General features: G+C 39.0%; 1 protein-coding gene across 1 annotated transcript in view; it reads left to right on the top strand.

Annotated features, from left to right (window-relative positions):
* The first annotated feature begins 9,205 nt into the window (after positions 1-9,205).
* Positions 9,206-15,000, top strand: part of LOC113812537 (coiled-coil domain-containing protein 25) — an 11,145-nt gene continuing 5,350 nt past the window's right edge. The window contains exons 1-4 of the mRNA XM_027364444.2: positions 9,206-9,361; positions 10,301-10,348; positions 10,529-10,620; positions 10,870-10,944. Coding sequence (XP_027220245.2) covers positions 9,226-9,361; positions 10,301-10,348; positions 10,529-10,620; positions 10,870-10,944 — 351 coding nt within the window. The 5' untranslated portion in view covers positions 9,206-9,225. The remainder of the gene's footprint in view (positions 9,362-10,300; positions 10,349-10,528; positions 10,621-10,869; positions 10,945-15,000) is intronic.

Below are 15,000 nucleotides of genomic sequence, written 5' to 3'. Positions count from 1 at the left end.
AATATTTTTTGTTTAAAGTTAGTTTGGATAGTACTAGAACTATTTCAACTCAATAGATACATTAGATAACTTATTTAGAAGTGATAGATAAAGAAAGTAACAACTCTAGATAAAGGGATTTTTAGGTCTTTGGAAATTATATTGATCCCTGCACATATATTCACCAAGTTAACAAGTACATTGGCCACTCATAAACAGACGTGTCATTTTTAAGTTGCTGAATTTCTGATGTGATGGACCATCATCCTTCAAGTGTTGGGAATGATGCATTTTCTGTGATTCTGATGGGTGATGAAATCAAATCCAAGAGTTTCATGTGTTAGAGAAAAACACAGAAAATTGAAGACAATTCTGATAGTGTCAAAAGTAAGTACAGAAAATAAGTGTAGATAAATGATCATCAGAAAACATCAGCTTTATTATGTAAAACTGCTACATTCTGATTACTATCTCTTAGGAAAAGATATAGATATGTCAGCAGCTTAGAATACATAAGCTCTTGGTATCATTTACTAGATTATAACACACGAGATAAATTATGTAAGTTAATAAAGAATGTAAGTTTCAGCCATAGCCGGATACAAGCTTTCACTCCAACACCTTTTGCAGAGAAAGGAGGCTTCCGTAGCTAATAAACTGTTGAAATCCTGTCGATGTTCAATTCATAATCATCATTTTAGGAGAAACCGAAAATAGAAACCATATATCTATTTTCTTGCAAATACAGCTGAAACTTCTAGGACTAGATTGACAATTCTACCTGTAAACACTATAAAAGATGAAGAGAATGGAAAGGGTTTTTAGGCAACAACTCCAGCTAGGCTACTTCCCTATCTAGGAGATCACCCCTGCCTTGGACCTCAGCTCTTGCCTCAACTAATTTTGCCGTGCTGAAAGGATGAAAGGCTGGCTTTGTGTCAGTCCTAAACTGCCTTCATACTTTGTTTACTCTTCCCTCTTGACCCTTTTTACTACCATAATAAACTACAGCACTCTACAGCCTTTGACATCTAACATATTGTCCTAATATTTTTTTTTTTTTTTTTTTTTTTTTTTTTTACCATAATACTTTGTAGAAAAGGTACAAATGAGAATGAAAATCTTCACAATACAAGAGATATTCATTCTCATTCATACCTTTTCTACATTTGTCAACATGAATACAGTTCATATTACTTTGTTGTAACTTTGTATAATCTTTCCTTGCCTTGGGGCTTTGCACCAAGCCTTGCCTTATTGCTATAATTTGTATATGCCACTGATGACCTTAGATGTTGATGCAGCAGAATTTTTTCAGTAAATAAAATAAATTCCCAGTTTTATTCATCAGGACTGGAATCCGTCTTTTCGAGCTGTAGAGCAAGACCAATACTTATGTTTGAGGGTAGCACACTAGCTCAAACCAGATATACCATTGTCTTACTTTTACACCACAATTACCAGAAACAGGCTTTCATATTCAGCAAGAATCAAACAGAATTTGAGTCTGCTACAGCCTTTAAATGCTATACAAAATGAAACCTACTTTTGTATACTTGGATTTTTATGTATGTATGTTCTGCCTTCCCATTTGATCAGATGTCAAAAATGTATTTGACGTGAACAGCCATTCCATCCATGGTTCATTTCATGAGGTGTATCCAGAAGTATTCTTCTGGAAACACCAACAAAAGGTGACATCAGAGAAGATCAAAGTGCTACAGATATCTATGCAGGATCGGGGCGGTAACTTGCCGAAGCTTTTTAAGATTTAGTACTTCTTTTTTCTCATACTTTTACTTTAGATACAGTACTTCTCCTCTCTCTCAGACTCCTTAAGTTCATTTATGAAACATAAAATCAGATTTGATGTCCTACTGAGTAGCCCGATCAGAGCTGCCCTCAGCTTACTGCAGCAAAGTTCTGCCTACCAGACTTCCTACATCAGTACCTTCTGTGTGTCTACAAATATGATATTCGTGTCATATCTGAAGGGACAACTCTCACAGACAGACAGTCTTAAGCAGTTTACTGTTATAATCAAGGATGATCACATGAAATTTCCAGGCAGTTGAATAGTCTATTTTATTTTACTTTTTGATTTATCAGGTTGAAGATTTCAACAGGCCACAAGTCAGAGTTGTGCCAGCCACATTATTTAAGGTGTAACATACTTTGGTGCTATCAACCCCATACAAAATGTCCCATGATGTCCTTTGCTGTTATTTGATTGCAACTCATCCTCAGGTCGATTAAGTAGCCTTTGGTTTGCGCTTATATTGGAAGTTTTACTTTATACACAGTCGTATGCACTACCTTTGTTCCATGGATTTTCAGGATGCTTTCTATGGCAAACTTCCCAAATCGAACATCCCACCTTCCGTTCTCCTCACACACTTTCTTAGGCATATCCAGTGCCCATTTCCACCTCCGGTACTGGTTTTGCCATAGTCTTTACTTCTCACTCTCACAACTTTCTCCTTCGTCCCGAATCGAGTGTCCTTACAACAGAACTACATGCTATCCTGTTCCCTTCACAACACAATCTTCCATCTCTTCCTCATCATTCACCATCTTCCCAACTCACGCAGCTCAATATCACTCACTCAGTCCATACACCCTGTCAAACCTATAGTACGAAATATACAAGATCAGTTGTTTTATCTGCCTACACAACAGAAAACAGTCGAGGTTTGCTGTATACCCAGTATTGAACAAGCAAATGTCTTAGCATGATCTGCAGACTTATACACAATCCACCAACCTCGCTTTTCCCACATTTCAGCCACTTGAAAACTTTCCTCTGTAACCGTTGGCAAGCATTCTCGTCTGGTCTGACCACCATTAAACTGCAAACCATCAAACCTTCCATCCTCTCTGTCCTGATCCCTCAACCTTTCGGACATCCGCACGGAATCCTCCACCTTTTCAATTGACAACCTGTTCTCTTTCCTCTGATGCACAATTACCTTCCATTTGATCTAAACATCCTTTATCTTTAACCTTTCACCTTCTATCAATCCTTATCCTACCCCACTTACTCCCCCTCTTTTTACCCTTTTCACTGCCGTACTATCTTAAAATGCTATATGACTGCAACATTTTGTTCTAATAACGAACTTCTTACCCCTTTCACCACAATACTTTATCATAGTGCTATATAACCTTTAATGTTTAGCATATTCGTTTGTCTACAGCATTAACTATTTGCCATTTCAGTAATAAAGAAGTCGGTTTGGTTGACCTGACAGGATTATGGAGTCCCAGAGATATTTGTGCACCTCCGCATCTAGGCATCTATTCATTAATGGTGCTTCATGATAAAAATGTCGTCTTCATTCGATAAATTCATTGAGCCTTCTCAATATCCATATAAGAAGTAAGACTATTTTTTTAAGTTGTCAAGCATGTATTTTGGTTTGCTCAAAAAGAAAGACCAATGTTTTGAGGAACAGCCCAAATATTGCTAGATTGCATATATATTTCACAGTATAAATACATTAGAATTTGCCTTTGATTTGCGAATTATTGATAGCAAGGGCGTCGAGAACCTGCACAGTTGATTTGAAAAAGCACTGTTCAAGCTGCACACCGGCATATGCGTTCCGCCCTTTCCATTGTCATTTTTAATATAAGTTTTAAGTTGTTTTACTCTTACCATCGGGGGAAAAAACTTGCATCATAATGATTTTCCCTCAATATACATGCATTTCGATAAAATTGGAACGGTGATTGATTATGATACAAACGTAATCAAGATAGTTTTATCAATTTTCAAATAAGGTTATCATACACTGTATATTAATCTAAAATGCATCCATAGACAGAAACAATCAGCATTCGATTTCCGCTGATGCTTTCCATTCCCCGTTGCGAGTAGTAACGCAATATTGATCAACATGTTATGAGAGGCAGTACATTTATCAGCAATATCACCCGATCGAGAACCAACAAAGAAAGTATTGCCGGTTTGCAAGCGTTGGTTAGTTTGTTGACTAGTTGCTTAGCAAAACGTCAAACACTGATTTTTATTATTCTATTTTTACCAGAGGTGTGTCTTAGTCCAACTTAGATGCCATTAAAACTTGCTGGTGATGTGGATCATGATCCGGCTCCAGGATTTTTTTTTAAAGGATCCTTTGTCAGATTGTCAGATAGGGAAACACGGACGTCACCAGTGTACTCGAAAAAGAGGTGATTTTAATGCAGCTCTTCAAATGTGAGTATTTTTATTGCATCAGTGCCTTTCCTTGACGGAGGTATGCGCTCTCTAAGTGCCCCTAGTTATTATTATTATTATTATTATCATTATTATTATTACTACTATTATTATTATTATTATTATTATTATTATTATTATTATTATCGTTATTATTATTATCATCATTATTATTATCATTATTGTTATTATTATTATTGTTATTATTATTATTATCATCATCATTATCATCATCATTATCATCATCATCATCATCATCATCATCATCATCATCATTATAATAATAATAATTATTATTATTGTTATCATTATTATTATCATTAACATAATAAACATAATAATATTATTATTATTATCATTATTATTATCATCATCATCATCATCATCATCATCATCATCATCATCATCATTATTATTATTATTATTATTATTAGTCATTATTATTATCATGATGATGAACATCAGTATTATCACACACACACACACACACACACACACACACACACACACACACACACACACACACACACACACACACACACACACACACACACACACACACACACACACACACACATGGTAAGCGTTTCGCGCCTAGAGACAACTGACGTGAGTACATCTCTGTTTTTTGTTTGTTTAATGAGGAACAACTGAGATCAGACGAGGAAAATGAAGTTAGCAGAAGCAGCAATCAGAATTGAGGCTCTTGAAGCCAAGGTTGACAACCTGGTAGCAGAATGCCTCAAAATACGTGAAGAGAATGTGAATCTGAAGGAATTGGTAGAAAACCTGCGTAGAAATACAACAATTCAGAGAGAAAATATGGAGAAATCTGACCTGAAAATTAAAGAACTAAAGGAGAAGTTAGAAGAAGCTGAAACTAAAATTGGCAGCGATCTTCAGGAAAAAGTTGAGGAGGTCATCAAAGTCCAAGAAACTGTCAAACAGATTGAAAGTAATTTGTCAAACAGCCAAGCTCAAATAATGGAAGAAGCCAAGAAAATGACAGCTACATATGCAGATGTATCAAAAGTAAAGGAAACCGTGAATGAAATGGAAAAAAAAAAATAGAACAAGACATCAAGACCACAAAGGAGGAAATTAAAACACAGCTTGCAGCAACGATTAAGAAGAATGAATTCAAATCCCACCTTGGGCAACATGCAAGAAATATTGCTAATTTGGCTGACGTAAACAAGGACATAGTAATATTGGGACACGAAGAAAAAGTTGTAGAAGATGGAATTGAACGATACAACGAAGACAAGAAATTAATTGTAGATATTCTCAAGGTCATAAATCCCGAATTCGCCGAGCAGAATATCATAGCTCACAGGAGGCTAGGATTATTCGAAAAGGGAAAGAAACGGCCTCTAAAAGTATCATTCTTGAATAAGCAAATAGTAACTGATATAATCAAGAAAGCCAAAGTTCTGGCCACCCATGAGGAATACAAAAAAATCTGGATAAGAGAAAACATGACCAAAGATGACAGAGTAGCGCTACAAAAGAAATTGGAAGAAGTAAAAAACAAAAATGAACAAAGGACTGAAGAGGAAAAAAAACATTTATTTGAAGGGTGAGAGGTCTCCAAGCAAAGCAAATATACTATCGGAACCAAAATGTAGAGGCAGACAAACATTAACCCTGCAACCAAATTTAATACCTAAAGATTATATAGAAATAGTTTTCACAAATATTGATGGTCTATCTTCGAAGTTGCTTGAACTAGAGACAATAATTGATATGGATAAACCGGATGTAATATGCATCACTGAAACCAAACTGGACCCCTCCACAGGCAATGTAACATTAGGGCTTAAAGACTATAATATTTGGAGAAAAGATAGGGCAGATGGAAATGGAGGGGGGCTAGCAATATTAACAAAGAAAGGAATTATTATAAAGGAGTTAGAAATTAATCAGGACCCCATAGTGGAAATGAAGGTAATTGAGGTAGAAACAAATGGGGTAAACATAATAACCACGGTATGCATGCCACCTCAAACATCGGCGTGGTCACTAGAAAATTACCAGAAACTAATTCAAGAGACAATAAAGAGCCTGGAAGAAGTGCTACAACTATCGGAAACCAATTCAACAGAAATTCTTATTACAGGGGACTTTAATAGCAAAATCGACTGGGAAAGTCTCGATCCTAGAGCGCAATCAGATTCTTGGAATGCTAAATTACTAGATGTCATAAATGAGCATTGCCTTTTCCAGAATGTAACAGATCATACCAGGATAAGAGGGCTAGATAGGCCGTCTATGCTTGACCTAATATTTACAAAGCATAACGACGATATTAAGGATATCGAATACTGTCCTCCTTTAGGAAAAAGCGACCATGTAGTGATTAAACTAAAATACTGTCTGCTACAGGAAAAACTCATCGTAAGCAAAGAAAGAAAGGAAAAGTACAATTACAAAAGAGGTGATTATAGAAGCCTTAAAGACTTCTTTGATAACATAAACTGGGAAATACTTCTGGATGATGAGAATCTTGATGTTCAGTATGCAACATTTTGTGAGATTATAAAAAAGGAGTGGAAAAATTCATACCCAAATTCAAAACTGAAGCAAGAAATGGCCAAAAATGGTTCAACGACAAATGCAAGAAAACGAGGGAAAAAAAGCATCTCCTTTGGAAAAGATTCAGAAGGCATAGATCTCAGGCAGCATATGAAAGATATAAAGTAGGAAGAAATGAGTATACCCAAACCATGAGAGAGGCGAAATTAGACTTTGAAAAGGACATAATAAACAAATGCGCAAGTCAACCAAAACTCTTCTTTAACTACATAAGTAGTAAAACTAAAAGTAGGGATCAAATTAGTGCTATCAAAGACAATAACATTATATATTCTAAGGAGGAAGAAATGTGTGAAATCCTAAATGAGAAATTTCAGTCAGTGTTTGTTCAGGACCCATGCTTTGATATGGCAAATACCCGTACAGACGTAAAGAACATCGAAAATATCACCCTCAAAAAGAACGAAATAAAAGATTTGCTAAAAGGATTAGACAAGACCAAAGCAGAGGGACCAGATGAAATTTCTAACTGGGTTCTTAGGGAATGTGTCGAAGAGCTGTGTACTCCTTTATTGTTAATATTTCAAAATTCACTAAGACAAGGTAAACTACCAAAAAGTTGGAAATTCGCAAATGTTACACCCTTATATAAGAGCGGCGACAAACAAAACCCACTAAATTATAGACCAGTTTCACTAACTAGTGTAGTATGCAAACTGCTAGAAAGAATAGTTAGAAAACAATGGGTTGAAATGCTTGAAAAATACGAAATGATATCAAATAAACAATTTGGTTTTAGAGAAGGAAGGTCGTGTGTAACAAATCTCCTCTGTTTTTATAATAGAGTATCTGAAATATTACAAGAAAGAGACGGATGGGTGGATTGTGTGTATTTAGACTTTAAGAAGGCTTTTGATAAGGTGTCTCATAGAAGACTACTATGGAAACTAGAGCACCTAGGTGGCGTGAAAGGTAACCTACTCGCATGGATGAAAGACTTTCTTCATGAAAGACAAATGAGCACAGTAATTAGAGGAAAGCATTCTACATGGCGACGGGTAACCAGCGGAGTGCCTCAAGGATCGGTGTTGGCGCCAATTATGTTTACTATTTTCGTCAATGATTTAGAGTCAAACATAAGCCCAGGTAGTTATCTGAATATGTTTGCAGATGACGCAAAGATACAAAAGAGGGTAACAGACAACGTCTCATGCCAATGCCTCCAAAGTGACATCGAGAACTTATTCACGTGGAGTTGTACATGGAAAATGGAATTCAATACCAATAAATGCCACGTAGTCAGATTTGGAGAAAGTAGAAATCGCCCACTATTCCAATACAAATTAGGGGACGCAGTATTAGACACAGCTGACAGGGAAAAAGATCTTGGGATAATCATAAATAGAAACCTAACTCCAAATGACCATATAAATGAAAAGGTCCACAAAATGTTAGGACTGATTGCCAACATGAAGAGGGCATTCGTGTATGTGGACGAAGATATGGTAAAGAAGATTATTAAAGCAATCATAAGACCAGCTCTTGAGTACGGTGTAGTGGTATGGAGTCCACACTTGAAAAAAAGATATTGACAAACTGGAAAGAGTCCAAAGAGCGGCGACAAGATGGGCACCTACCCTAAGAGATCTGAGTTACGAAGACAGACTACAAAAATTAGGACTTATAACCTTGGAAGAAAGAAGGAAAAGGGGGGGATATGATTATGCTTTTCAACTGCATTACAGGAAGAGTGAAGATAGATAAGGATGACTTTTTGATCTTGAACACAAGAAGAACGAGAGGACACAACAAAAAGTTGAAAGTACAAAGAGGTGATAAAGATGTCAAAAAATATAGTTTCCCAAACAGAATTATTGAATCGTGGAACAGTCTCCCCAATCAAGTAGTATGTGCCAAAACTGTACATCAATTTAAAAAGTTATATGATAATTTAAATATAGCAGACGGGACCACCTGAGCATAGCTCTTCTCCCGTATCCAAACAACTAGGTAACAACTAGGTAAGAACACACACACACACACACACACACACACACACACACACACACACACACACACACACACACACACACACACACACACACACACTCTCTCTCTCTCTCTCTCTCTCTCTCTCTCTCTCTCTCTCTCTCTCTCTCTCTCTCTCTCTCTCTCTCTCTCTCTCTCTCTCTCTCTCTCTCTCTCTCTCTCTCTCTCTCTCTCTCTCTCTCTCTCTCTCTCTCTCTCTCTCTCTCTCTCTCTCTCTTTCATTCTCTCTCTCTCTCTCTCTCTCTCTCTCTCTCTCTCTCTCTCTCTCTCTCTCTGTATTGCAACACATTTTACGTTTCGGTGTGCAACTTTGATATACCAAATTTCTTAAAACTAAAGTTTGAATGCTATTTGAATTCTAATCTTCGAAATTTTGATACAATAAAAAAAAATCAGACATTTACTAAACAGTTTCTTGACTTTTCCATGAAATCTTTCCGCACATGATCGGTTGTCATAGCATTTCAAGCGATGTTTACAATAGAATCAGCTGTTCAAAGCTCACGCGTGACGGTAGACCTACGCTTCACTCGATCACATATTTCGTACCGAAAATGGTGTTTTACTTCACTAGCAAGGGTTAGTTCAATTGTTTTTGATAGCTGGTGAATGCGTGTTTGAAATACAGTAGAATTTCTGTATTTAATATGATTTTAGTCATTGTATTAGAACAAGTTAAAGAGCCTCTTAGATATTGCATCACCTAAACTGCTCAGTTTTATACTTCCAGACTATTTATCTTTTTTTTATTCAATTTAATGCCAATATCAAGAGGAAAGGGTTCCCTCGTAGAAAATGAAAATATATTCTTTTAAGATTCTGTATGTGCTACAGTATGCTAAGAATTGAGATAGACCACGTTTTTTTCTTAAATTACTTCACGTTCTTTCCCTTCATTCTGCTTTACTTAATGATAATTGTTTTGAAGATACCTTCAATGGCTTACTAAATGGAACGTTTCCTCAAATTTATATTGTTAAAGTTTTACCCAAATTACTTGTTTTGCTTCAGTCTGTGACATGGCATTCAAACTGGAATCAAACTCAATATTGTTCCTATTTGACTTAAATTGGCAAAGTAATTAAAAAATCTCTGTAATACCAGAATGCATGTGTTGGAGATTTGTTAGTCTTTATCAGAGCACAGACAGGTATGGTAATGTTGTTAATTGATGATAGATCAGTGGCATACTTGCTGAAATACTTCTATAAAGAGTCCAAGGACGGTCAGATCTCAACAGTAAATCTTGCTAATAAATTTGCCTATCCAAACACCTCCAGTAGATTTTGAAATGTTGGAAAAAGATGTTTTAAGCACATTGTCTTGTAACTGGATGGATTAAGTTGCAGATAGGTTATGATATATGATGTTTTATGATTCAAGTGCAATCATTTTTTCTCTTCTTGTGTTATTTTGAAAAATACTTCATAGAATATCTGATGTTTTATTTTATGTTATATAAGTTCATTTTGTTATGTTTAATCTTCATTGATTTGTAAACAAATTAAAATTTTCCAGTGGTTGACCCACCTGTCACGCTGTTCATGGGAATTGATAAATATGAAAGTAAGTACTGTAGTATCTTTTTATATTATGTCATTTGTCTTCATTGAATGAGGTATTTTAGATTATAAGATTATTGATATGATTAAAGAAAAATTATTTTTTCCTAGTTAGGTTAGAGGTAATGAAGAAATAGAATCATGCTAACAATTTTAATTTTTTTTTTTTCTCACAACTCACAAGATGAAGAACTAATCAAATGGGGTTGGCCTGAAGATGTCTGGTTCCACGTTGATAAGGTATCATCTGCTCACGTTTATCTGCGACTGAACCCAGTAAGTTATGGTACTTGAAAAGGAGCAAAAGCTTACAAGAATTATATATTATTGACTGTCTACTTTCTAGATGCCTTTCAATTTTATATTGAATATTGTTTTTTTTTTATGCTGTAAAGAATCACCACCATGCAGAAAATTATGCATGTTTAGTGTTTGCACCCATATTATATCCAAACTTAAGACGGTAATGTAATAGCAAAAAAAGCTACTTGCTTACAGCAGACTGAAATGTATTTATTACTTCAGGGTCAAACTATTGATGACATTCCCATGGGTGTTATAGAAGATGCTGCCCAACTCTGTAAAGCCAACAGTATCCAAGTGAGTAATATGAGATGAAGGAGACCTCCACTCCCAGTTTTCTTTTTTTATTGCAATAGATGAATTGTTTTGAAATATAAATTGTTTTGTATGGTCACGTCACGAAAAAATCTGGCTTGAGGGGTGGGTGACGTGAACATGCTGTCATGGGAAAAAAGGGCTGTGGGCCTGGTGGCATGAACTTGTCGTCATGAGTGAAGGCCAGGGTTATAGAAAAATTTTGCCATGAGTACACAAACCTCTTGAAGGGTGATTAGACTCATTTGGCATTTTGAAAGGGACTTTTGCTTTAGTCCCATTGATAAATGAGTGTGGAATGTAATGTCCATAAGCTATGACTGGAAGAGCCCTGACTCCAAGTAGGACGTCATTTCCATGCTCAGTATCTTATTGCCGGCTGCCATGACTGTGTTGTTGCAGGTTGTATTACTGGAACCTGAATATTACGAAAAAAAATTAACCCACTAACTACGGGTGTCCCACATATGAGACACCCGAAAAAATAAATATTGCTGGGCATCCCGCCAGTGTGATGCTGCATCGGGGGTCGCTCTCCGATGCAACAGCGGGCTGCGGCCAGAGTCTGGGGCAGCCCCGTGTGCCGATATTGTAGCTGCCCAGAATCTTTTACTTTCAGCTTCAAAATATACCGGCATTAATGAGTTAAATGACACAAATAGCAAAAGGTTACATATTTTTATTTTTATTACACTGAGTTATTTACTACCTAGAAGAATGATGGAGTATGTGCAAGGAAGAAAGTTTATTATGAACTGGATAAAGTAAATCAAATGGCACATATGGACATTAGAAAATGGCAAAATAAAGAAAGAAAATACAAATGCATGAAAAGAGAATATAACATTGCAAAGGAGAGGCATAGAGTCTTGTCACAGTACATGAGTGTTTGCCTACGTGCAGCACACTTGGCATAGTGGCTGCATAAGTAAGCCTAATACCCGTATTTTGGTCCATGTGATTGCCTTGAAGCAACTGGATCCAATAGTATAACCCACTAGTGGCAGCTCCTCGAGAGTGCCATATACCCTCCTTTCTGGGTGGTTTCTAAAGTGGTGAGTGGCGGTTGCTGGGGACCCCCATGTGAGCCACACACTATGAGGGATCATACCAGACAGTATGCTTACAATTTTACACCTCTTTTACAGCCATGTTAGTACATTGATTATGTTTTGAGAATCAAAGTTGATGTTTTGCATGCTCGTAAAGCTAAGATGCAATCAGACTCTCTGATGATACTGTGTGTGTTACTCTCAGTAACACATTTGCCAAGATAACATGAGGGTAAATCAGTTTTTATTTATTTATTTATTTTCATTTATTTTTATTATTATTTTTCCTCCTGTGGATGGCATCACTGGGTTGTGTGCTAAGGCTCAAAGCACCCTGAGTTGCTGAGGCCTACATTGCATTCAGGGCAGAAGCTCCTGGTGCTCCTCAGCTGATTGTGCTTCGAACACCAACAGCACCTCTTTTTGCTGTTAGGGATCTCGATGATGGCATTCCATCGCTGCTGTAGGGCCTGCCTTACTGCAAGAGGTGGTCTTGTTGCACTGCAGTTCCTGGTGAAGTTGGCACTGGCTCAGAAGTGTCTGAAGCTCAGAGGTGAGACCTCTGAAGACCTTCTGTGATTCCCCTCCACCCAGGGCATGATGGATAGCCCAGGTGTTGACAATGACCATGTCAGACAAAGATGACTTTTTTGTACCACACCTTGGACTGGCGAGTTGTCAGGTAGTAGCTCGCCATCTGATTACCAGCGGTGACACTATTTATATAGACATAATCTGCTGCCATTGACAGCTTATCCCCATCAATTGCAGCAGTATGGATTGTAGACAGCATGGTGATAGCGTTGCGGTCTTTCCACTGCAAGGCCAGTAACCCTGTCTTACTGCTGCAGTAGTCAACATCACCCTTTCTCCTCACATTGAGGTCCTTAGGTATGAACTTCCTGTTTAGTTGGTTATCCATGCAGCATTCATCCCATTTGCCTGCAATATATGGAGAAAACTTGGCAAAATGTACCAGTTGTCCACAAACAACTGATATCTCAGTCTAAGGAAGCTGCCAGTCTACATTAAATGAAGCACCAGAGGGCATGTTGCCACAGACCTACCAGGTGTACACCTTGAAACGAGAGATGTACCCAGCTGCTGGCCCAGTACTGGCACAGCCCTTGTAGACACCTTCAATTCAAACCTTGCCCTCTTGCTGAGGTTGAAGGTCATGAAAGCTAATCGACCACAGAACTTCCTCAATGACTCGAAAGAGATGTCCTGCTCCAGCACGAACATCTACTGGAACAAGTCGTTAGGGGAATCCATGACTGGTCAGAGTTTCCACATCCTGTCCTCCACATGGGTGAAATGGAGGTGAGTCATCATCTAGTCAGACCAATCCCAGGTCATGACCTCGGCAGTGAGTTCATGCTGCTAGATATGATTGGGTTGACCACTAGTTGTGATAACTGGGGAGATCTAGCATCCCCATAATCACATGGATCCCAAAGTATGTAAGGAGTTCCTGCCTGGACATAGGCATCCACTTCCTCATGTGAGGCAAGGCGTCAGGATGGCAGGTGGCCCCATACCTGTGGTAGTGGAAAAGGAAATCAAGTGATACTTTGTGATTGCTCATTGCAAGAGATATTTCTGCCATATGAATACAAATGGAAAGAGCACCAAAACAATAATAATGAAATTTACCAGTTGGTCTCCTTGAAGATGAGATCAAGATCATCAGTGATAAAACAGTCAAGGATCTCCAAAGGTGTGTTTGACATATCTAGGGTGACCTTGACCCAAGGAATGCCTTGGAAGCTGAAACACCTGGGAACATGGTCCTTCTGTCACCAGATGACTCTTCCAATCCCTGCAGCATTCCTCTGCAACAGCTTGGCAACCAAGGTGGAGAGGGGTTGCTTGTTGTTGATCTGGGAGACACAATCCAGTTTGTCCTCCTAAGTGGATACATTAAACTGCGGGTCGACAGCATCCTCTGCCCTATGTCCCAGCCACTCATCTCCACTATAATAGCACTGTCATTAGATAGTTCAGGTTCCTTGCCTCTTCTTTGCTATAGTACCAGCTATATTTGGATGTGCTGTTTTGCCATTTTCTGGTCTGTATGTCATTTGTTATGTTGTATAATTTGTTATGTTGTATCCTCCTCCTCCTCCTCCTCCTCCTCTTCCCTCCTCCTCCTCCTCCTCCTCCTCTTCCCTCCTCTTCCTTCCTCCTCCTCCTCCTCTCCCTCCTCCTCCTCCTCCTCTTTCCTCTTCCTCCTCCTCCTCTTCCCTCCTCCTCCTCCTCCTCCTCCTCTTCCCTCCTCCTCCTCCTCCTCTTCCTCTTCCCTCCTCCTCCTCCTCCTCCTCCTCCTCCTCCTCCTCCCCCTCTTCCCTCCTCCTCCTCCTCCTCCTCTTCCCTCCTCCTCCTCCTCCTCCTCTTCCTCCACCTCCTTCTCTTCCCTCCTCCTCCTCTCTCTTCCCTCCTCCTCCTCCTCCTCCTCCTCCTCCTCCTCCTCCTCCTCCTCCTCCTCCTCCTCCTCCTCTTCCCTCCTCCTCCTCCTCCTATTCTCTCATCCTCCTCCTCCTCCTCCTCCTATTCTCTCCTCCTCCTCCTCCTATTCTCTCCTCCTCCTCCTCCTATTCTCTCCTCCTATTCTCTCATCCTCCTCCTCCTCCTCCTCCTCCTCCCTCCTCCTCCTCCTCCTCCTCCTCCTCCTCCTCCTCCTCTTCACTCCTCCTCCTCTTCTTCTCTCCTCTTCCTCTTCTTCCCTCCTCCTCCTCTTCCCTCCTCCTCCTCCTCCTCCCTCCTCCTCTTCCTCCTCTTCTCTCCTCCTCTTACTCTTCTTCCCTCCTCCTCCTTCTCCTCCTCTTCCCTCCTCCTCCTCCTCCTCCTCCTCCTACTGCTCCCTCCTACTCCTCCTCCTCTTCCCTCCTACTCCTCCCTCCTCTTCCCTCCTACTCCTCCCCCCTCTTCCCTCCTACTCCTCCTCCTCTTCCCTCCTCCTCCTCCTCCTCCTCTTCCCTCCTCT

Source organism: Penaeus vannamei, chromosome 13, assembly GCF_042767895.1.
Source record: "Penaeus vannamei isolate JL-2024 chromosome 13, ASM4276789v1, whole genome shotgun sequence".
NCBI classification, from domain to species: Eukaryota; Metazoa; Arthropoda; class Malacostraca; order Decapoda; family Penaeidae; genus Penaeus; species Penaeus vannamei.
This window is presented reverse-complemented; position numbering and strand designations above follow the sequence as displayed.